This window comes from Ochotona princeps, chromosome 1 (genome assembly GCF_030435755.1).
Source record: "Ochotona princeps isolate mOchPri1 chromosome 1, mOchPri1.hap1, whole genome shotgun sequence".
NCBI classification, from domain to species: Eukaryota; Metazoa; Chordata; class Mammalia; order Lagomorpha; family Ochotonidae; genus Ochotona; species Ochotona princeps.
In genome coordinates, this window is record NC_080832.1 from 51,750,150 (window position 1) to 51,774,413 (window position 24,264).

The following is a 24,264-nucleotide window of genomic DNA, read 5'->3' on the forward strand; positions in this document are numbered from 1 at the left end:
GCTGGCTACAATTGACAGTGGCCCTGGGGGCTGCAGGAAGGAGGGCAGGGTGGGGTTGGTGCACAGCCGGATAGCACTTGAGGTGCAACAAGCATGACTAGACCAGCCCAGCCCCGTGCTGCTTGGGAACCCAGTGGACCTGTGGAGTCCCAGACTGACACAGATGCTAATGGCTGCTGGAACCCAGCAGGTAGAAGCTGGTAGCCTGATGTTGTCACAGTTCCTGAGCAGCTTCTGTCTTGTCCAAGGTGGACACTTGCAGACATTCAAGATTGAAGATGCCTGTTTTTCAGAGCCTGTTACCCAAACAGGTTCTGTCATTAAGAAAGCAGGACTCAAACCACAGAACCACCTGCAGAGTGCATAATCTGGGAGTGGGAGTGGTCTGGGAGGGAAATAGTGCGCTCCTCCCTCTTGGGTTACTACCCCCCACGGAAGGGCACAAAAACAAGGACAGGGCCTGGGGTAGGTTGAGAGACACCCAACTACATCTGTGAAGGCTGGACAGTTGAGCTGGTTAGATGGAACAAGGTTTTAATACCCATTGACATGTATGAGAGCTGAATGGTATGTGGAACAGACTGGACTAGTCTGCTACACATACTGGCAAACCAGGGTAGGGGGCAGGCCTGATGGGGGTTATTGGGGGTTCCTCTGACTAGGCTGCAGCTCCCACTGGTTTATGTGAGGGCCGAGTATGTGCTAGGCAGAACCAGGCTGGACTGCAGCACCCATTGGTTCCTCGGAGCTGGAAGCAGAATCAACCCAGCGATTGCGACTGCCGGAGTCCAGCTCCAGCTGAGTTCGGAACTCGCGAAGGGTGCATGGATGAGGTGCAAAGAGAGAAAGAGACGGACCACTAGGATTCCTTGATCATTGTGGACAATGCAAGAAAGCTGTCCGCTTTATTTATACAGAACCAGTCAAACTCTGGCTCAGATTTTTACATCATGGTCAAATGGGTGTTTCTAAGGATAATTCTGCAGTTTGTTTTACCTAAAGCAGGACGTTATCCATCCTGGCACCATGGTTAGGAAGTTCCCAATGGATGGCGCCTATTAATCAGTAACAGATTCTTACTACAATCCTCATTCTACAACTTAGTCTTGAATCAGTTAAGGGAGGAAAAACATCACAGAAGGAAGGACCTAAAGATCAAAGAAGGAGGGAGAGGGTAGGTGCCCTCTACACCTGGGGACAGAACACTCTTGATTGGCATATGGTCAATGGGGGCAGCAATAAAAGGCCCTTTTGCTAAAACGGTATCAGCAACATCAACTTCCAAGCTCACAATGGTAGTAAACATTAACTCCACAGAGTCAGACAATGCCTAACTAAATTACAGAGATCTTAGTGAGGTTGTCTGGTGTCCATGCAAAGGGAGGCAGAGCTGCATTCAGATGGTAGTAGAGATATCCCGCCGGAGCCCTGATACACAGCAGGAAGTTCCCTGCAGCCCTGCCTGCAATGGAACAATACTCTTCACACCTTCCTGTCTTCCACAACCATCACACGGACCCCAGCATGCGACCATCAGCTGATCGGGGCGAGGGACTGTGCCAGGCCCTGTACTTGCTAGTACATACAAGAATCTGGTCTGGGAACACCTCAGACAAAGTTTCTTTGGGGATCCTCCCAATCGAACTGCTGGACTCAGAACCCTGACCATGAAAGGACAGAAGACAGAACAAGTCAATCAACCACCTCAGCTATATGTTCGCAATGAAAATACTGGGCAAACGGAGACTCTGTGATGGACTATGTCAATCAGTGGATTCTTCAACGACCTCATCGTGCTTGGAGTAGCGAGATTGGCAGCAATTTATAACTGTTGAACTATCAAAACCACCTGAGCAAGACCCACATCAGGGACCTGGGGTGGTTGGGAGACTGGGTGGGGCTTCTCCCTTAAAATCCCCCTTTACCTCAGATATATGAAGCAAACAATATGGAAATAATAGTCTTACCTATTTTCCTGTAGCCCTTGAACATTTTTACCCTAATTAACTATGTAAAGATTGTCAAAAATATAATAAAAAAATGCAAAAGAAAAAAAAGAAAGAAAGCAGACTCCCAGGCCTGGTGCTATGGTTCAGTGGCTAGATCCTCGCCTTGCACATGCCGTGATCCCATATGGGTATTGGTTCGTGTGCCCATATGGAATCATGGCTGCTCCACTTCCCATCCAGCTCCCTGCTTGTGGCTTTGGAAAGCAGTGGAGGATGGCCCAGAATCTTGGAACTCTGGACCCACATGGGAGACCTGGGGAAAGCTCCTGGCTTCGGATTGGCTCAGCTCTGGCTGTTATGGCTACTTGAGGAGTGAACAAGTGGATGGATCTGTCTCTCCTCTCTGCAAATCTGCCTTTCCAATAAAAATAGATAAGTCTTAAAAAAAAAAAGAAAGGAGGGCCCTGTGGCGTGGCCTAGTGCCTAGAGTCCTCGCCTTGAACCCGCCAGGATCCCATATGGGTGCCGGTTCTAATCCCGGCGGCTCCGTTTACCATCTGGCTCCCTGCTTGTGGCCTGGGAAAGCAGTCAAGGATGGCCCAAGGCTTTGGGACCCTGCACCCGCGTGGGAGACCTGGAAGAGGTTCCAGGTTCCCGGCTTCGGATCGGCGCGCACCGGCCCATTGCGGTTCACTTGGGGAGTGAAACATCGGATGGAAGATCTTCCTCTCTGTCTATCCTCCTCTCTGTATATCTGGCTTTCCAATAATAATAAAATCTTAAAAAAAGAAAAGAAAGGAAGGAAGGGAGAGAGAGAAAGAGAGAGAGAGAGAAAGAGAGAGTAAGAGAGAGAGAGAAAGAAAGAAAGAAAGAAAGAAAGAAAGAAAGAAAGAAAGAAAGAAAGAAAAGAGGAGGAAGGAGGAAAAGAAAGACTCTCGTGCAGGGATGGGAGGTGATGCTGGATGGGCAGCTGGTGACCTGTAAGGCTGAGATGTTGCAGTGAAGATGATGAGTTTGGCAATGCAGGTACAGGCAGTTCTCACTGGGCTGGGGCAGCTCCACCCACAAAGGATGGGATGCTGAGCCCTAAGCCCTAATTCTGAGGGGATTGGTGAGAGCGAGCAAGCCACGCCCATGTGTGGCCCAGCTCAAGAGTAGGGGACACAGAGGGGACGGGGCTGCATCTCAAGGCAACTGGAAGGAAGAAAATGGTGGCCAATGCCCAAGTCACTCAACATGGAGGGCAGAGGTGAGAAGGCCAGAGGAGCTTAGCAGCTGTGAGGAAGGCCAGGAGCAGGGAAAGGTAGTGGGGAGGGGTCCAGGACTGGACGGCCATGGTTGACTCTGGGAGACACTGTGCAAATAATGTAGTGGATGCTGCTGTGGCCTGGACATGGTTTTGCTCTGGAAGGCTTGTGTGCTGCCTGCATGGTCCAGGCCGTAACAGCTTCCAGTGGCAGCAGACCTGGAGGAGTGGGGCTAGTGGACAGCATGTCAATCGTGATGTTCTTAGAGGATGGGGCAGGACAGGTTGTTACAAGAAGCTGTGCATGAGCTTGGGCCCCACAACACATGGCTGTCTCTTGTGTTGTGACACACCGAAGGGGCCCTTGCTGGATGGCACAGTGCACTGTTTGGACTTTGCAGACTCAAGAATGCTGAGACACACTCTCTCTCTCTCTCTTTTCTGTCACCCAGCCTCTGTCCCGGCCACACACAGCAGGCACAGGCAGGTGAAGCAGTGTTATAAGATGCCATACATGAATGAGGGGACATCAAAACGTATAAAGGAGCCAGGATTATGGCACAGCACGTTAAGCTGTTGCCTGTGATATTGGCATTGCATATCGGAGTGCTGGTTCGAGGCCTGGCTGCTCTGTTTCCAATCTAGCTCCCTGCTCACGCACCTGGGAAAGCAGCAGAAAATGGTCCCAGTGCATGGACAGGCCCCTGCCACCTATGTGGGAGATTAGGATTGAGTTCCAGGCCCCTGCCTTCAATTGCAGACCTTTGGGGAGTGAACTAGCAATTGAAGCCAAAAGCCTGGAATTCTACCCATCGCTATGGACAGACAGCATTTTCTGCTAGTAGCTGGGTGTAAGTGTACTTCATCCAAAAGTGTAGAATCCTCCACAAGTGTCCAAAAGTTAAGAAACTACTTTTAAGAAGGAAATGACAGAGATGTGGCAAAAACAAATAAACCAAAAATGTATGAGCAGTGCAAAGGGGCTTATGATAACCTAATCTTGGGTGATTATACCATCAAAATACATAATAAGAGCAGATTCTAATTTGTTGCACAAATAGAAGTTCTAACATTCGCATGTTTGTGCATACACTTTATGCTGGTTTTCTACTTACTGTTACAAATAAACTTAGAGAGGGAAAGCCCTTCCTCACAGCAGAGAGCAAGCTAAAGGAGGTAGGAGATGACCACGTGGCAAACATCACCATGGTGGTGGCTTCAGGCAGGAACTCCCAGTGGACGCGGACACGTGTAGGTGACACTGCTGATGGCCCAGAAACCAGGGCTGAGTACAGAGGTGAACACGTGAAGTAGGCAATGTATCCCATAGTCTACATCCGGGACCAGACCGTTGCTGCCACTCTTCCTTCAGGCTCTTTGTCCCACATTTACACAGTAACCCTCGTGTGTTCCTCAGAATCCATCAGTGTCTACCGAGTCGGGATGTTTCACAGCTCAACATGCCTGTGTCTCCAGGCTATGCTGGATAATGCTTCATGGATGTGTCGCAAAGATACTCATGTTGTGATCCCTAACTTGCTGCAAACAGCTTGGCTGTTGCAGCCATATAGGGAGCGAGCCAGACATGGGCGACCTCTCTCTCTGTCCCTCCTTCCCTCTGTAACTGCAATACCAAGCTACAAGTAAGTTCATGATCTAATGGGCTAAACTCAGTGAAACCATCATAGAATTTGGATAAACAGTTCCTGCTTATGATGAACTCAAATAATCAAACTATTTTCTTCATTATAGATGAAAAAGTCATGAGAATAATTTATAATAAGCAAAGAACTGCTTTATGTAAAGGACAGACATATGTCCTAACGTTTTCTGGCTGGAAGCATATTCTGCACTGCTTGAGGGTCCAGCAGTCTCCTGCCCCCTCGGCCACTGAGCCCTGATCCATTGCCAGCTTCCCTGTTGGTCTTTCCACTTCAGCTCTGGCTCTGTGCATGGCTCAGGTTCAAACTCCAGAGAAGAAAGTACAATTGTTCCAGCTGGTCATTGCCACATTTGATGAACCAAGGTTCAGCACCTGGCTGGCTTATTTACAGATTAAGCCAACACTGAGATCTGGCCAGAGCACAGGATCCCTTCTCTGTCTAGAGAGCAGTGGTCCTGGGCACTGGGTCATGGGATACAAAGTGTGGTTCCTCATACATGGCTTATTTGCCCTCCGTGGACCCTGGACGCAGCAAAGGTGGGGCTTGACTGTCAGTGGCCACTGCGTGCTCCCCCAGGTCAGCACCAAAGGTCTCCTTTCTGCACTGCAAATTTAAAAACCTGCCTGTGAGCTGACCAGGCAGGCAGGGAGTGTTTCCCACATACTGAACAATTATTGTGTGAATTCTGCAGCAGACACGAACTCAGTCAGATTCTGTTCTATAGCCATATTTGCCAGGACACAGTGTCACAGCCCAGGGGGGAGGGCCTCATCCCTCAGAACTGTTCCCTACTTTGGATGCTGGTTGCAAGGCTCAGGTTGCACCCTGTGCTTTGGGCTGACTGGTTATGGCTTAAGGTTCCCACCATGTGCCCTGTTCATTCAACCCCTCACCTAGAGCAGCTCACAGAGCTCTTGACACCATTTGACTTCTGTTCACCAGATTGTCAGGAAGGAGGTTTTAGAGTTTACCTACAAGTGGCCTAATGGACGAGATGCCTGGGGCAAGTGGGGAGGGGCATGCACTGTCCATGCATCCCAAGGGTACCACCGTCCAGGGACTGCCACGTGTTTGGCTCTCTGGAAACTCTGCTAGCCCTGTCTTTGTAGTCTGTCATGGAAGCTTTAGTCCACAGACATGGGAGGAGAAATCGCCTGCCAGTCCTCCAGCCCCTCTCCCCTCTCTGGAACCTAGCATCCTACCTTGGTCTTTGCTGGGACCATGCCCATTCTGAAGCTATCTGGGTGACGCCCAGCCACCAAACAACTCATTAGCTCAGGGACAGGCTGCTTTGTTCTAGAGATTCTATGAGTTTCTAGAACTGTCTGTCAGGAAATAGGAAGACCACATACAAGTTTCACAACATCTCAGATGAAATGCAGTTTTTATTGAACATCTACTATTAAAAAATCAATCAAAAACATCTACAAAGCAGTCTCTCTGACCAAGACATACTGCTCAGGCTACAAGAGACTTAAAGAATTCTCATACGATGTCCCTTCCTGCTCCACTGCCCTGGAGAAAGGACACACAGTAAGTAAGAGTCCTTGGGGCCAGCAGGTTAGGCCACTACCTGCAGCCCAGGGCTCCAGTGAGGTAACCTGGTGGCTGAATTCCTTGCTGTGCATGTGCCAGCATTCCATATGGGTGCTGGTTTGTATCCCAGATGCTCTCCTCCCCTTCCAGCTCCCTTCCTGTGGCCTGGGAAAGCAGTTGAGGATAACATAAAGCCTTGGGACCCTGTACCAGCGCAGGAGACCCGGATGAGGCTCCTGGCTCCTGGCTTCAGATGGTTTCAGCTCCGGTCATTGTGGCCACTTGGAATGAACTAGCAGGTAAAAATATTTCTCTGTCTCTCTTCTCTGTAAATCTGACTTTCCAATGAAAATGAGATAAATCTTAAAAAAAATAAATCTTAAAAAAATAATTAGCACAATCTGGGTTAGAATATGATGGACAGTCCACAGAAAGAAAGTGAGGAAGACTCCAGAATGTGAGTGGGACTTGGATGGAGTAGAGGAAGGATAGAACTCTCAGGAGGGTGGCTGGTGTGAACAAAGCCACAGGGACAGGGAGCTGGGGAGAGAGAGGCTGGCTTGGGGAAAGGTTTGCAGAATGTCAGGCATCTGGCTAGCAAGGAACGCTGGTTCAAAAAATCAAGGGACCCACAGAACAAGGGCAAAAATTTGCCGTAAATTCTGAAAACTCTGCTGCAGCCCAGGGCAGGACTGTCACCACAGTATGGGCTCCCAGCTTGCGGTGGGCAACGGCAGTTTAGTGTAGGCAGGAGGGGTAGCCGGAGCCTTGTCCCAGCAATCCCCTCCCTTGTCCCAGCGGCCATTGCAACAGCATCCTGCAGGCCAAGTAAGGTCTCCTTCCACATTTCCACCAGCCCCGCCTACGCCTAGGGCACTCATTTCTGCAAGAGCGCCTCTCTGTAGGAGCTAAATAAGAGGGTGTGTTCTGCAGACTGGTCACCACGGACTCACGTGTGTGGGTGCTACCTCTGGAGTGTGCCCCCAGCAGCATGTGAGCAGGCCCTGGCCCGCAGTGCGATGGGGTCTGTGGTGGGCGCCTCAGTGAGGCCATGGGAGTCGAATGCAGCTCTGAGGATGGATTCCTTTTCCAGTGGAAGACCCGGGAGAGCTTGCCGCTGCCCAGTGGTGCACTGGGAACGGGTCATGAGGGCTGGCGATGTGGCAGTGGCCTCCTACGACCCCGGACAAGAGGTCCCACGGTGAAACTTAGCCTTCCAGGATTTAACCTGACCTTGGCAACCTGCAGAAAATAAGTGTCTGGTGGCTCAAGCCACTTGGGCTGCAGTTTTTTGTATGCTGGTTCTAGCAACTGATCAGAGAATAGGAAAAGTCGGAAAGGATCAATTATTAATTATCAAGGAATTAATTATTGAGAAAATAAGCAATTAATTATTAAGGAAACTTCTCCGTAGCTGTAGAGAAACAGGCTGAGGAAGAAAGCTCAGCCAGAACCGGTTGAGAGGAAGGCTGAAGAAGGGTCTTTCTCCTGCGTCCCTCCTATTCCAAAAGGAGGAAGGGGTTTGATTTTCTTTGAGGAGTGGGAAAAGCTGAGTGAAGAACTGAAAGGGCCCACGGGGATTGAGTTAATATAAAAAGCCTAAATATTTCAGGCCAAATGCCCCCCTTTCCTCCTTAGGAATGCTTTTTTTGGTTTGTTTGTTTTATAAAACAAAACTCAAGTGTTGGATGCCTTCTTTTCTTTGCCACTGCAAGTATGGCCAATGCTTCATCCACTGCTGTGCACTGGACAGAGATGGGTTCAGCAGCAGAGCTCGCAGAGTGAAGGAAGACGCTCTAGGTGGTTGGAGGAGGCCGCAGTGGGCCAGTCCCCTGTGCCTGTGGGAAAGCTCCTGGCCGCACTAATCTGAAGTCCACTCTGGCAGGATCCAGGATGACCTGATTTGCATGTGAAATGTCCAGGATGTGAAACTACCTTTCAAGATGTTGGCCTAAAGTGCGGCAAATAAAACTTAGTCAAGGAGAATGAGCTCTCCCGTAACTTATTTCTTGTAAAGGTGAACATCCTGGCAGAATTTCAGACGTTGGTGTTGGATTCAGGGGGAGTTTGAAGCAGGTGTCCCAGACGATTTGCAACTTTTAGATAATCTACAGTTGTGGCTCAAGAACGCCACAACTTCTCTCTGCTGTGAAGGCGCCTCATGGAGAGAATCTGGTGAGGATTTTTGAAAATAGGATTGGACTAGAACAGCACCCGCCACCTGGCAGAGGTATGTCCCTTAACAGAGCCCAACACAAGTGCATGGGCCCACATCATGTCTCCGTCTTGGCTCAGGGTGCTAGAAAACAAGACATGGTTTTGTAGCCCAAGGGTTTTAGGGATGAACCAGAAGGCTCATGATTCTTGAGATTTTTTTTTTTTTTCTGCAACACACTTGGCCTGGATACTCTGGTCTTCCTGTGTGTGGGGAAGAACAGAAGCAGAATATTCACAGGGCTCTTTCACCAGAATCCTGCCACAGGCCCCTTCCCAGCTGACAGCATCTGTGAGCAGGTAGGGCTGGGCGGAAGCACTGGTACCCACGGGAGCATGTGGCATCATTCAAGCCCGCATGGCAGTGTCCGCGCAAATCCATGACACAGGCGAACGTGGCCTGGGGTGTGGCAGCAGCTAAGAGAGCTGCTCAGAGGCAGGCGTCTGTGTGGTGGCTGAGACTGGACTTGGGGTGCCCCTGCCCCTTTGAGAGAGTCTAGGTTCTGCTCCTGGCTCCTTGGCTGTTGGCAGAACCCTAGGAACCCATGCTCTGGGCCCCTGCAGCCCCACCTCGGAGACCCACATTGAGTTCTGGGGTCCTGGCTTCAGCCTGGTCCACTCCTGCACATTTGGGGAGCGAGCTAACAGAGGGAAGTTCTCTTCTCCATCTGTTTCTCCTTTTGTTTCCCTGTCTTTCAAATTCATTTTTAAAAAAGAAAAAGCAGTTTGAAACTATGAAGTCTTACATTTTATTTTTATCTTTTTACTTTTACAAAACAATTCATAAAAACTCTTTTACAAAAACATGTTAAAAATACACCCCAACAACAGGTGTGTGGGAGAGAGAAGGTGAGACTAACATTCTCCCGTGGGAGCACACCAGTGCAGGAGTGGGGTGTTGGCCAGAGTCCTTGGGCCTGACTGCTTCCGTGTCTCTCAGCCCCAGGGGATGAGCAGTGTGGACAGGCCTTTGCTGGAACTGAGGTGCGGGATGCCAGCCCGGGCACACTCATGTGCCAAGGCCGGGGTTCTCGGGCCTGACTGCTTCTGTGTCTTCCAGCCCCGGTGGGTGAGCAGTAGGAAGGCCTTTGCTGGAGTTGCTTTTCCCCTCTCTCTCCAGAAACTCCATCTCCTCCCAGGTGGTGGCCAGCGGCTTCCCCACAGTTTCCCGCAGGGTCATCGAGGCCACTCCACTCAGAAAGGCGAGAACCCCCATGCTCAGCTGGAAGGATTGGAAAATAGTCAGTCAGCCTCATGGTGGCCATACCTCTGGGAATCACTCCTAAGTAGTCTGTTTCAGTTCTTTCACCAGAATTGAACTTGACAAAACAGTTATGTTTGCTTCCTGGTGAGGAAGTTACCTTAATTGACATTTGCTTCCCTGGGGTGGGGAAGGTGTGTGGGGGAGTTCTGTTGGCACCAGCTGCAGCTGCCCTAACTACCTGGGAAGGTTGTCTGAGGAGCTGGGGCCCGTCTTCCCCGGCCTGAGTCTCCTGGCAGATCCATGCAACATCCCTGGGCTGGGACTTGGCAATGTGGAAACTTTGTTCCTGCCCTTGTTTTTGGTGCATGGCCAGCGTGCAGTAAGTGCCGGAGGGGTAATGGACGAGAAGAGAGAGAGAGTGAGTGAGTGAGGAGTGAGTGAGCGAAGGGGCGGTGAGAAAATGTGTGTGTATTCTCATGAATCAGAGCCTGCGGACGCAGCTGGAAACAGCGCCAATGGGAACTGACTGTTCTCTGTGACGGGGCGGGGCCTGGGTGAGCTCCTACTGCAGCTGTGCTGTGGCTCTACAGGCTAATCCTCATCCCGCAAGTGCCAGCATCCCATAGGGATGTGGGTTCCTGTCCTAGCTGTTCTACTTCCCATCTAGCTCCCTGGTGTGGCATGGGAAGGCAGTGGGAGATGGCCTAAAGCCTTGGGATCCTGCACCTGCATGGAAGACCTGGAAGAAGCTTCTGGCTCCTGATTTCAGATTGGCTCAGCTCTGTCCATTGTGACCGTTTGGGGAGTGAACTGGCAGATGGACAATGTTTCTCTCTGTCTCTCCTCCTCTCCGTCAATGTGCCTTTTCAATAAAAATAAATAAATCTTTAAGAAAACAAAGAAAGGCTCAGTGCAGTTTCTGTGTTTTCCAGATGTGGTACCCACCAGGCTACTCTGTAGAGGAGCCCTGATGTGTGTGCAGGCCACATTGGATAGTCAAGTCTGCAGATCTTCTGTGCCTCATGATGAAGATTCAGGGTGATTTTGGGGAGGAAAATTCTGAGAATGTGACCTGTCCCTGACTCCTTTGGACTCCTAAAGCTGAGGGGAAGATCCCAGGAGCAAAGGGATCTCTGACTGACAGGTGCTTTGGGAGCCTCTGAGACGCAGAGGCTCGTGTCATGGGGTGCCTGGGAGGCAGGGAGGCCTCCCCACTGCCAGCAAGGGGCAGGGGTGGGTGGGAAGCCCTTTCTCCCAGCCCCTTAGAAACCCCCTGTCAGCAGTCACAGTGATTCCAAAGGGCTGCTCACTAATTTAGAACTCTGAGGGCCATGTCAGGGTCTAAAGTCAATGAGTGACTCTGAAAGCAAACTGAATGAAGTGGCATATGTGACAGATGCGTGCCTGACTTGGGCAGTGCCCACACCCCCTGCTTTGTGGCCCTGGCCAGCCGCTGCCACATCACCCAACCCCCTATCCAACAGCCCTGCTGGCCAGTCCCTCTTCCACTCCCTCTCTGAGGCTGCCTTTGCCCTACCCCATCACGAAGTCTCCCTCCTTTTGAACCTTCTCTCTCTGCTGCCCAGATGCCCTCCTGAGCCCCTTGCTATTCCCACTCTGCTGGGGCCTGGCCATCTGCTGCCTGTGAGCTTGGGCAAGTGGCTATTGGACTCCTGGGCCTCCTCAGCCAAACTGGAGGTAAGACTGGGACACTCGGGGAGCTCTGCCTCGAGGGTGGAGTCTGAAACTGATGTGGGGAGGAGCCATGGGGGATGGAAAGCTATGCTTGCATTGCAAACACTTTTAACCCAAACAGACTTCTTTTTTGAATGATCGATTCTTCAGTTATCTGACAAGCAGAGGATGTTTGAGGGCTACTTAGAGAGAAAGAGAGAGAGGGAGGGACTGATTAAAGAACTGCATTGGCGGGGTGGGAGAGTGTGACAACACGATGGGGGAAGCGGGACTGGAAATCCGAGTGCGAGAAGGAGGAAGCTGTGTGAGGAAACAGGACCACAGGGAGGCTGGGCAAAGGGTCCATCTGGAAAGATCCAAATATTGGCTGAGACTGGATTTCTCTGTGGAAATGACAGAGGTGCATGAGTCCCGGTCACAGCCAGGGTGCCCAGCATGCAGTTCTGCTGGGAGCCGTGGAAACTGGCAAGCCAGGGCAGCCTAGAGGGAGTTTTAGAGCCCGTAAGGATCAATGACTGGGAGGATGCAGGGATGGGGTTAGGGAGAGGGCTTAAGGCACTGACAGATGGTCTAGTTCTGCTTGGGAAAGGCAGCATGTGGTGCCCGGCACCCAGACAGAGCATCTGTGAGGTTACACGAGAGCTGGGAGAGGCCCTGGGACTGGTCAGGAGAAGGGGTTTACTGAGGAAGCCATCACAGAAGGATCTGGAGGGGAGGAGCCTGTAGGAGGAGGGGAAATCTAGCAAGTGGGAGGGCTCCCCCAGGACTGAGAGGAAAGGCAGCACCAGGGACCACCGCCTGCCCGTTGACACCTGTGGTGTGTAGATCCAAGTGTTGCTCAGGTGCAGGGCAACTGGGGCGAAGATGCTCCCCAAGCGGCACACCATGCTGCTGGTGCCCATGGCCAGCGACCTGCAAACAAGAGGAGGTTAGCACATCAGCAAGAATGAGATACAGGCACAGAGCAAGTGGGACTCAGTGAGCAGGCCCCTTTTCACCCTCCTGGCTTGAGGGGGAGATTACCAAGCTTAAGCCCAGAAATCACTTGGCTTGTAATGTTCCAGAATCCTTGGTATGTTTCCCTGAATTCTGTGGTTCAAGGTCTGAGTGAGCATGCACAGAAGTTACGGTTATCCCAGGCCCACAGCATCCTTCAGCAGGTGTGCAGACTGGAGCCCTGCAGGTGCTGTTGCCACCCGAGGCTAAGGAGGGCATGGGTCATGTACAGCAGGCATTTATGTAGGGGAGGGAGAGGGCGTTCCAGATCACCCAAGACGTGCGTACTTGAGGATGATGCCGTTCCAGTGGAGGAGAGCCTAGTGCAAATAGTGAGCATGCCTGTCTTTAAAGGACACTGAAGGAAAACGGATGTGTCTGCTAAGAAGCCAAGACTGCCTACTGTCTTCAAGGATCTCTGTGGGCCAGTGAAGCTCCCTCTTCCCTTGGACACACCTCCTGAAAGGTCAGGATAAAAGGGTGGCATTCTGAGACAGTTGTTAGGTGAGGTTAAGATGCTGCTTGGGAACGCCCACATCCCACATTGTTGTAGCACCCACGTTTGAGTCCCAGGTTTGTTCCCCATTCCAGCATCCTGCTAATGCTCATCCTGGGAATGGTATAGGTAACTGGTTCCCTGCTGCTCACATGGGTGGGAGACCTGCCTTGAACCCCATTGGACCCCAGCTCTAGGGTTTGGCTTGAGCCTGTTCCTGTGGGCATTTGGAGACTGAACCAGCAGGTGGCAGATTTCTCTCTCTCTTTGCCTTCCCACTATAAGAGCTTTGGCCGAGCTCTTATATCTATCATCTATCTATCTATCTATCTATCTATCTATCTATCTATCTATCTATCTATCATCTATCTATCTATCTATCTATCTATCTATCTATCTATCTATCATCTATCTGTCTGTCTGTCTGTCTATCTATCTATCTATCTATCCTTAAAGCACAATAGTCTTCTTGAGGGAGAAATCACACAGAAGCAAAATTTTAGCCATGATGTTTGCGATTCAGGGAGCCACTGAGCTTGTTAAAGACACCCTGTAAGAAGTACTCATAGGTTGGATTTTTTCTTGAGGGTGTGTATCTGCAGTTATAGACCAACAACTCACCAACTAAACAATCCAACTAAAAGGTCTAAATGTGAGTGCTGATGGGGTGGGTGTTGTGGGATGCAGCAGGGCAAGCCATGGCTTGGCAACCTCAGATCCACCAGCTGAATGCCTCTGCTTCCAGTCCACCTTCCTGCTAATGTGTCTGTGAGGCAACATATGAAAGCATGAAGCTGCTACCACCCATAGGGGAGTTGGGGATAGGAAGGCCCAGATGGAGGGGCTGGCTCCTGGCTTTGGCCTAGACCAGCCCCAGCTGCTGTGGGTCTTTCAGAAGTAAACAAGCAATTAGAAAACCTCTCGTTTTCTTTCTTTCTCTCTCCCACCACACCTTCACTGCTTTTGCAACTAAGTAAAAATGAACAAACATTAAATATGCAATAAAACCTATTTATAATACAGTGATAATGCACATTGATGTTGTAGAAGGTTTTCATTTAAAAAAAAATGATTTGCGAATCAGAGTGACACAGAGAGAGATACAGAGAAGGAGAAAAACTCTTCCATCTCCTGATTCACTTTATAAACGTTCGTAACAGACAAAAGCCATGTGCCTTTGGCCAAGCTCTTTATCCAGTCTGAGTGTTGGCTCCCTAATGTATAAAAAGAAGGTCATGTGGACCTTGACAGAGGTGCTTTGAGGGTTAAGGAAGGTGGTGGCAACAAAAGAAAGCTGTTAGGACCAGACTGCTCTTCCCACAAGTCCTGGGTTAACCTGGAGGGAAGTAGACCACCCCCCACAGGCAACTGGGCTGGGTGACTGCTGCATTGAAAGCTATTAATCTGCCACTCTGCATCCCTGGTCACACATTAATCTGTTCATCGTTTTCTGGGATTTATGTCTGTTTATGTCCTCATCCATCCAAGCATCCATCCAACCATCCACTGCCAGCACAAGTGTATTAACCCTCCTGCTGGGCACAGGGTTGCCCTGCCATGTCAGCATGCAGGTGTGCAGCCATGGTAAAGCTAGAAATGTCAGGTTTCCCAGGTTCTCCCTCCCTTTTGCTTATGCACACAAGGAGCAAACACGAATGTGCCAGTGACTTATCGCTGAAGAAAATCAGTTGCCTTTCACTCTTAAAACACAGAGCAAATAATATATTCCTCAAAGAGGCGAATGCACTAGGTAAGCAGTTAAGATTGTTTTAAGTTCTGTTTATGTACTCTCTTATTTGAAAAGCAGAGCAACAGAGAGAGTGGAGAGACATTGAAAAGAGAATGAACTTTCAGTAGCTGGTTCACTCTCCCAAATGGCTACATAGCTGGGGCTGTGTTAGGCCAAAGCCAAGCGGCAGGAACTCCATCCTGGTATCCCATGTGGGTGGCAGGAACCAAAGCACGTGGGACATCCTCTGCTGTCTCCCCATGCATATTGGCAGGAAGCTGGATTGGAAGCACAGCAGCCAGCACTCAAACCAATACTTCAACATGAGACCCGGGTGTCTCAGGTGTGTCTCAGGTGGAGGCTTGACGTGTTGTGCCACAATGTAGGCCCTGGGAGGTGATGTTTTCTTCTAGATCAGTCTGGAAAAGCAGCAGGTGCCCATCTCCCTGCCATTAGCGGCTGCACCAGGGAACCAGGGTTTTCAGAGGATGTGCTTTCTGAAGCTGGGGGTTCAGTGGTCATCCCTGGAGCAGGAGGCGGATCCCCTATCTCCCAGTGGAGTCTCTAAACCCTTCTGCTCTCTCCTTGACAAACCTAGGGCTTCCACGTAAACTTTCTTTGAGAAGCCTGCCACAGGGCTCTGCAGTCCCAGGTCAGGGCAACTTGCATCATGCATTGCAATGTGCCAGTGGATGGTGCCGTGTCACCTGCAGATTCCACGAAGACCTGAGTCTCACTGGTAGAGTAACCCAGAGGTACACTGACAGAACCCAAGCTTGGAGATTGTTTTTTTTTTTTTTTTTTTAAATCAAATGTTTGGGGTTCTGATCTACTGTCAGCCTTAAGAACCTTCAGATAAGGCCACCAATGACCATGACACTATGGTCATTGTTGAATTTAATCTTGTCCTCCCCCAAAGTCAGGTGCTACTGTCCCCCTACCCCTAGCATCTTAGAAGGTAACAGCATTTGGAGACAAGACCTCTAATGAAGTTTCTAAGTTAACATGAAGTCATCTTGCTGGAACCCTGATCCATCAGGCCTGGTGGGAAGAGGGACAGACATTAGGGGCATCCCCACAGGATAAGACTGTGGGAGGACACAGGGTGAGATACTGTCTACACCCCAAGCGGAGAGGCGTCGGGAGGACTGCTCCTGTGGACACTCCCAGCTGGGACTTGCAGCCTCCAGCATTGTGAGAAGAAACACATCTCTACCATGAAGCCATGCGGTCAGCGGGTGTGGCTCCTCGAGGCCACCTGAGGCAATGTGTACAAACAACATCAGCATCAGGAAATGTACCGTGCCAAAGGTGTGGGCCCAGTCAGCAGCAGATTTGCAAAGGAAGCAGTGGTAAAGAATGGATTTTCAAGTGATTTCACCAGGATCCTTGCTGCTGGGGTGCGGACGGAGCCTGGGACTCACTGATCTTGCATGGTGGAGCCAGGAGGGAATAACGAGATGCCACACCTGTGAAGGTAGCAGAGAAACACCCTCACCTTACCACAGTCGGATACAGCTCTGCCGTGTACAGAAAAACAAGACCAAATGTCGATCCTACGAAGAACTTCACACAAATAATTGCCGCATATATGGTCTTAAAATATTTCTGAAAAAATAGGAGCAGAGTAGAAGATTAATCATTAGCATTATTTAAAGGGCAATATAAAAATATTTTTAAAAAATATTCTTCTTCCTTCAGTATTTTTCAGAATGAAGAGGTTTTTCTTTTTTTTTTTTCTGTTTGAACTTTTTCAATGAACTCCCATCAGGTGTTGCCATAACTTTCCATCTCTGTCATATGTGGGAGACCCAAACTGAGTTCTGAGTGCTTGACTTCGACCTGGCTGAGGCTTGGTTATGGCAGGCATTTGGGAAATGAGCCAGTGAGGGATGCTTTGTCTTTTGGATTTCTAAATAATGTTTCTTTTCCTGTAAGGAAATTTTTTTGTGTGTTATTTAGTTATGAGGAAAGTGTATGGTAAGCAGTCCATTTGATGGTTTACTAATTTCCTTGTTGTTGAGAAGTCCGAGTTGATTATGTATTTAATATGATAACCATTTGTGTGCTGTGAATTGCATTAAGAGTTATGTAGGGCAGAGATGATGCTTACTAAATGTACAAAATGGATTGATGAGATTAGCCAGTTAAATCTTTTTACCAGTAAGGCACTCAACAGCCCATGAGATATTTATTAAAAATGTCAAGTAAATCCTCTTATTTTTGTATTATAGTATCAAATAGCAGTAAAATAAACATGTTAAGATCCTTAATCTACTGCTATGTTTCACTGTAAAATTTACCTTTGTTAAAATTTGCTTCTGTTCAAATTTGTTGAGATCGCACGTAAAAGTATCCTAATATTACTTTGGCTGGTATTTTCTAATTACTGTATAATATTTTGGGAATGCAAATTTTATTTGAATGTCAACTACAGTTAAGCATGTGCCGTTTGTTTTTCTTGCTCAGGTTTTGTAATTTGATGGAATGTTTTTATCCTAGTTTAATAAATGTTTGCTTTATTAAAAAAAAAAAGGAGTGCTTTAAAAAGATTTATCTATTCATTTGAAAGTCAAAGTGAGAGAGAGCAGAAAGAAAAGCAGAGATTTTCTGTCCACTGAGTCACTCCCCAAATGGCAGCAACAGTCAGGGCTCTCCACCCAGAGGCCAGGAGCCAGGAACTCCATCCAAGCATTATTTTCTGCCTCCTGCATGCAATAAGAGAAAGCTGGATCAGAAGCATGCATTAGGCAGGATTCCACCAGTTTGATATGGAGTGCAGGTGTTTCAAGTGGAGGCTTAACCCATTGTACCTCAATGCCTGCCCCAAAGAGAGAGATTTAATTTTTTCCCTTCAAAATACAATTATGTTTATAAACTGCAACACTGGCCATTTCTGGACAGTGGTATTATGGAATATCTATCTATCTATCTATCTATGTATATATATACAAAATGAAGAGAATATATATAATATTTATATTTATATATTTGTATATAAATATATAAATTTATATTTTATATATGTATATATTTACATTTATACATCTATATATTTATATATTTATATATTCATACATATTTATATATAATGAAGAGAGTGTATATATACATATATGTATATACGCATATATATATTTCATTTTTACACAATGAGCATATATTACATACATAACAGAGAAATAACAGTTTTAAAGAAAACATGACTTTAAATATGTATACACTATTCATGGGCTTGAACTGTATTCATTGTCCATGGCCTGAACTGGGCTTCAGATTAATTTTAATGTGCTAACAATCCTTCTAAAAATAAACCTGTCAGAGTATGGCTAACTGTTCCCAACATGAAATAAACAACAGCTCACCCAGGGGAGCACGATGATTATGGTGCAGAAGATAGCAATGCAGAAGAGGAAGACGGCCTGGCCATTTCTTCTTCCCATCTTGTTGACCAGGACACACGTGAAGTTGTAGGCAGGAATTTCCAACATGGCTGTCATTGAGAGTCCAGGGGCCATCCATTAGGCTGGGCAGCTGCCTGCCCATGACACCCACCTGTGCCTCAGGGGGCCTTAGGGGCCTCTGTCTACCTGAGAGTGAGCCAGGGGCTGCCCTTCAGGCTGCAGGCCCACCACTTTCACCCCCCACTGGGAGGACAATGCTTCTGTTGTCCACCTAGCTGTTGCTGCCTGCCAGAGATCTTATCTCACTAGGCTGGCTGCTGCCCCAGGGCACAGTGTGGTGCCCAGAGGACGCACCTGTTGAGTGAATAAATGAACAAATTAATAGACAACAGTGATTATTTCTGATCTTCAGTTTCTCCCCGAGCTCAGGGGAAGGTTTTTTTTGTTTCTTTGTTTTTTTTTTTTTTTTTTAATCAATAGCTTCAAACTCAATAATGGTTCGAGACAATTAAACATGGAGGTCGTAATGCAGAAAGATCCAAAGGCCAATAGTCCACAACCATGTAGGCAACGTTTAAGTCCCTCGTGAGTCTCTAAACCTCAACATGGAACACAAAACACAGGCTCTGTGTTCTTTTTAGCACACTTCTGTGCAACTGAGCCAAGGGGCTGTAGACTAACTGCGACAGACAGTTCCATGTGTCCTGGAAGGAATGTGAGTGCATGGCAGGCAATCAAAACAGAGCACCATACTTCCTCTATCACAGACAGTGTCTTGATGCTCTCGGGCAAGCTTAGGCTCCCCTAGCTGGAGGTCTCGCACACATCATGTTATGTACGGATACATAGCAAACTTCGGCCCTGATTTTGCACTTTTTTTTTTTTTTTTGAGATTTGCTTAGTTATTTGTGAGGCAGAGTTATAGAGGCAGCAATTGAGATAAATACTCCACGTGGGCCTCCCACGTGGGTGACAGGAGCCTGGACCCCTGAGGCTGGCTACCACTGCCTCCTCAGAGCAGGAGCAGGGGGATCCCAAGGAGGTGGAGCAGCCAAGATTCCAGCGCTGCAGGTGGCAGCTGCCTCCTCACTTTACTGACAAAACCGCGAAGTAGCAAATTTGGTGTTGGCTAAGTTCAGAAACCAGTCACAATCACTTAATAGATTCAAAACCTGAAAGTATAATGTTTCAAAAATACAAAACTTCCCCTCCCCCCGCCCCTTCAGAACTGGGCCTTTGTTTCTGCTCTTTTTACTCCCACCACAGCGAGATGAGCCCATAAATCTAGGTAGGGATCTGTTGACTTGAGAGTCCTTCTGTTGAGGAACCGGGTCTCTGGGATCCAGAACCAAGCTCAACCAGCCTCGCTGGGCGCTGTCAGCCGCAGGCATACAGGGCGCAGGCAAAACTGCAGAGCCGGCAAGGCCTTCTAAGGGGCACACGCTGTCCCTCGGTCGGCGCCTCCCTCACTTCCCTTCTGGTAGCTCTCTGTCCTCTAGCTTTGGCACAGCCCCAGGTCATGGCCACGACAGTCCTGGTCAGCCACGGCTTGGGGCAGCCCCCAGGGAGGCAAGGTGGGGGTCTCAGGGTCTCGTACCGCGTAAGCTGTGCATCTTTCCAAGGGCACAAGACTCTGACCTCAGAAATGGCTCTGTTGCGGGTGTTGGATGAAAGCACTGGCTTGGGGTGGGGTGAACCCGGACCCTGGCAGCCTCCAGGCAAACAAGGTCCCTCCCCTTTACTGAGTGAAGGTGAACAGCAACCTGTCCCAGACTGCGCTTTCCTCTACCAAACGAGGCAATGATTGTGAGAGTGCCGCCTGACGGTAGGCCTGGGTCAAGCTCCACCTTCACAACCAAGATTGCTAAGGACCCCTTTACACTGCCGGCCCGGTGCTTCCAAGTCACAGCTCTTCCAGCAGCCGTCTCTTCTCTCAGGTCTGGCTCAGGGGACTGGGTGCTGAGCCACAACCACCGTTCTTGTGGGGAGGAGCCTTGGTGGCAACTGGACACAGCCAAAGAGAAGTGTCAAGTGTGCCACCCGGGTACCCACGTCCCATAGGACAGAGCCCTGAATCCACTTCCACCTCCACTCCTGATGTCACCCCCACTCTGTGCCATGTACCCAAGAGGCAGTGCATGACAGCCAAAGTGTCTGGGTTCCTGTCACCCCCATGGAAGATCCACATGGAGTTTCCTCGCTCCTGGCTCTTGCCTGACCCAGCCCTCACTGTTACAGGACTTTGCTAGAGTGGAATGCTGGATACAAGATTTCTCTCTGTCATTCTGCCTTACAAGTAAAGAAATGAAACTTTAAAAAATGAATCAAGGGCTCTGTGTGTTTCTTGCATTGGCTACTCCAGGGGCATGGAAACAGCACCCACCTTCTCAGCTTGACCAGTGCTGGGATTTCCATGCTGTAAGTGAGCGGGCTTGGCTTTCTTGGCACCACGTCTGTCCTCATTTAATTACATGCCATGCCCTCCAGTCACTGGAGCCCACCCCGCCCCTCTTTTTTAGTATATGTGCTGCCGAAGCGAGCACAACCTGCCCTTCTTACCATATAACCCCAACGTGCAGCTCGCAGCAACTTCAAGCTCATCACAAAACTGGCCTGAAATTGCCACCAGTCCCGACCACCCCAAGAGATGAAAGCTTGTCCAGAAGTTCCTGTTAGAGGCATGCTGACAAGAAAGCAGCTCTCAACAAGGGTGCTGGTCAGGAGGAAAGGACATGAAATGGCCAGCATGGCAGGTGCAGGTCCCATCAAGCCACACGTATTTGTCTCTGGAAATATTTTCATGTTCACGGGATGGCCCAGCTCCTTTGGTGCATCTCTACACCAGTTAAGAAATTGTGTCACGGAGATCAGAAGCTCAGGCTTTCCTTTGCTCTGCCCACTACACCCCTGGGGCTTTCTCTCCTCCATCAAGTGCTTTCCTCCTTAGCTCTGTTTTGGAAACACTTCATTGGGCCCGGCAGTGTGGCCTAGTGGCTAAAGTCCTCGCCTTAAACGTGCCAGGATCCCATATGGGCACCGGTTCTAATCCCAGCAGCTCCACTTCCCATCCAGCTCCCTGCTTGTGGCCTGGGAAAGCAGTGGAGGACGGCCCAAAGCCTTGGGCCCCTGCACCCGCGTGGGAGACCCGGAAGAGGTTCCCGGCATCGGATCGGCGCGCACCGGCCCATTGTGGCTCACTTGGGGAGTGAAACATCAGATAGAAGATTTTCCTCTTTGTCTCTCCTCCTCTCTGTATATCCAGCTTTCCAATAACAAATCTTTAAAAAAAAAAAAAAAAGAAAAAAAGAAAAAGAAAAAAAAAAAACACTTCATTGTTTCTCAACTTGTTACACACTGGGGGGGGGGGGGGGAGGGTGGCTTCACCTGCTGCCAGCATTGTGCAGTGGGTGGGACCAGGAGTGTGCGGCCTTGTGGTCTGGATGGGACAACTTCCAGCAGCCTATCAGCTGCTGGGAGGTCCCAGGCCAGGTCCAACTTCATGCATGGGATCCTGAGTCCAGCCGTTGTGGCCACGTGGTGAGCTGAGCCTGGGTGGCCAGTGCACCATTTGGTGCCAGGTTCTGCCTGCTGGCCACCCGGCGCAAAGCTCTGGGGTCTTGGGGGTATGGAACTTCTGCCTAGGTATGTCCATGTTGAGACCACTGTGCTTGTGGGATGCGAATCAATCCTGAAGGAATCCCAATGACAGAGTAACTTTTCCTTGAATGTAAGCAAGGGTACTGAGACCTAGTGGTTTGGAGGAGAGAGACCAGATGATCTTTATGGATGGGACCGATATACGAGCCTACTTATGAGTCCTGTGTAGAACTTGTAATCATTGAACAATGCTGACCACCACACGCCAGTCCATGCAAAAGCTAAGGCTGGGGGTTGTCTAGCAGGGTCAGATCCTAGTACCTGACAGAATGTTAAATCAGGGTACGGGTCACATTAGGCAGGACCATGACACTATCCAGCACACGAGAGAACCATTTCCGGGGGGTAGATTCTGTGTGGGGTGTGTGGGCCAAACACTGTGGAAATACAAGTCCCACTGGTTAGCTCAAGAGTTAGGGTGGTGCCATGGAAAGTTTCCCACTGGCACACATTCGGCATGGGTCAGGGGCAGACCAGGCTGAATCAGTTCATGTCATCCACTGGCAAATCTGAACACCAGAACAGAGTGTGGGTTGAGCCAGGTTTGGTCGCGACAAAACCAGTACACATTATGAAATGCCAGGGCATAGTTGCCTGTACTGGATTTGACTGCAGCACCCAACCAGCACACGTGAGATCCAGGAAGAAAGGGACAGAGCTGGCAGGGGGATTAAGGGGCTGGCCCCCTCGCCGGACAGCTACTCCCACTGGAGAGCGTGGGCTGGGATGGGGACAGACCAGACTAAGCAAGGCTGCAACACCTGTGTGCTGCATATGGACTAGATCAGGGAAAAGCCAGGCTGGGCGGATTATTCCTGCGGGTGCAAGCATAAATTAGAGTGGGTGAGGGATGTTTGGGCTTAGCCACAGCATCAGCTGGCAGAAGCTGGCACTGGGGACTAATTCTGTCGAGTCAAATCACAGAACCACCTAAAGAGTGCATAAACCGGGACAGAGAGACCTGGGAGGGAAAAAGTGGGTTCCCCCTTCTTGGGCCACTAGTCCTGCGGGAGGGCATGAAAACTAGGACGGGGGCGGGGGTGGCTAGACAGAGAGGCACTCAACAACATCCGTGAGGGCTGGATGGTTGAGTTGGTTAGATGGAACTAAGCTTTAATACCCAGTGACAAGTACAAGAGCCAAATGGGATGGGGGACAGACTGGTCCTCTGCTACACATACTGGCAAACCAGGGTAGGGGGTGGGCCTGGTGGGGGTTATTGTGGGTCGCCCTGACTAGGCTGCAGCTCCCACTGGTTGATGTAAGGGCCGAACCAGACTGGACTGCAACACCCATTGGTTCCAGTGCAACTCGGGACCGAAAACAGAACCAACCCAGCAATTGAAACCACCAGCTGATCAGGGTGATGGACTGTGTCGGGCCCTGTGCTTGCTAGAACATACAAGAATCTGGTCTGGGAATACCTCATAGTTTCTTTGGAGATCTCCCCAGTCGAACTGCTGGACTCAGAACTCTAACCAAGAAAAGACAGAAGACAGAACAGGGCAATCATTCATCTCAGCTATATGTTGGCAGCGAAATATGGAGACTTTATGATGGACCATAGCAATCAGCGGATGACCTCACTGAGCGAAACTGGCAGCGATTCGTAACTGGAGAACTATTAAAACCACTTGAGCAAGGATCTCAGAGCATGCCCCACATCCGGGACTTGGGGTGGGTGGGAAACCGGGTGGGGCTTCTCCCTCAATATCCCCCTTTACCTCAGATACATGATGGAAACAATATGGACATAATAGTATTACCCACTTCCCTATACCCCCTGAACCTTTTTTTTTTAACTGTAATTAACTACGTAAAGATTGTCAACAATAATACAATAAAATAAATTTAAAAAAAAAAAAGAGTTAGGGTGGTGATGGGCTGAGCTAGGTGTGGCCATGAAGCCTTCCATCACTCACAGGTAAAGGAATCAACAACAGTCTGAGCTGGTCACCAAATGTGCATCCTAAAACAGGGTGGGGAGGGTGTGGGCTGGACTGCAACGTTCACCAGCTCATACAAGGCCACAGTGGAAGGCCAGACTATGTTGGGCAAAACTTGCCTAACACTCACTGGCATGTATGAGACCTGGGTCTGGGAGTGGGTCAACTGGGGGAAATTGGGAAACTCCCCTAGTGGGTTATAACCCTCACTGATGATCACATGCTTCGGGTCTGGGGGTTGGACAAGCTGGGCAAAGTAGCTCCAATGATTGCCTAATATGTGGGTTGGTTATGGAAGGGGGTGGACCAGGCAGGGTGGAGCAAACCTTAGCTCACAAGTAAGAATAGAAATCAGGATGGAGCACAGGTCATGCTGAGCTAGGCTCTTACACTGACTGGTCTGCATGAGCCAGGGATGCCAAGCCACAGCATCTAAGGCAGGGGCCAAGACAGGTGAGGGGCTATGCCAAGCTGAGTCAGAGCAGCCACTGGCATGCATGTGATCTATGACTGGGAATAGGTCCAGTT

The 24,264-nt window shown here is 49.5% G+C and overlaps 1 protein-coding gene across 1 annotated transcript in view; it reads right to left on the reverse strand.

Moving 5' to 3' along the window:
• Nucleotides 1-9,515: 9,515 nt before the first annotated feature.
• SLC22A16 (solute carrier family 22 member 16) overlaps nt 9,516-24,264 on the reverse strand; it is a 38,225-nt gene continuing 23,476 nt past the window's right edge. The window contains exons 5-8 of the mRNA XM_012925520.2: nt 18,095-18,222; nt 16,228-16,337; nt 12,321-12,420; nt 9,516-9,831 (exon numbers count right to left, since the gene is read on the reverse strand). Coding sequence (XP_012780974.2) covers nt 9,619-9,831; nt 12,321-12,420; nt 16,228-16,337; nt 18,095-18,222 — 551 coding nt within the window. The 3' untranslated portion in view covers nt 9,516-9,618. The remainder of the gene's footprint in view (nt 9,832-12,320; nt 12,421-16,227; nt 16,338-18,094; nt 18,223-24,264) is intronic.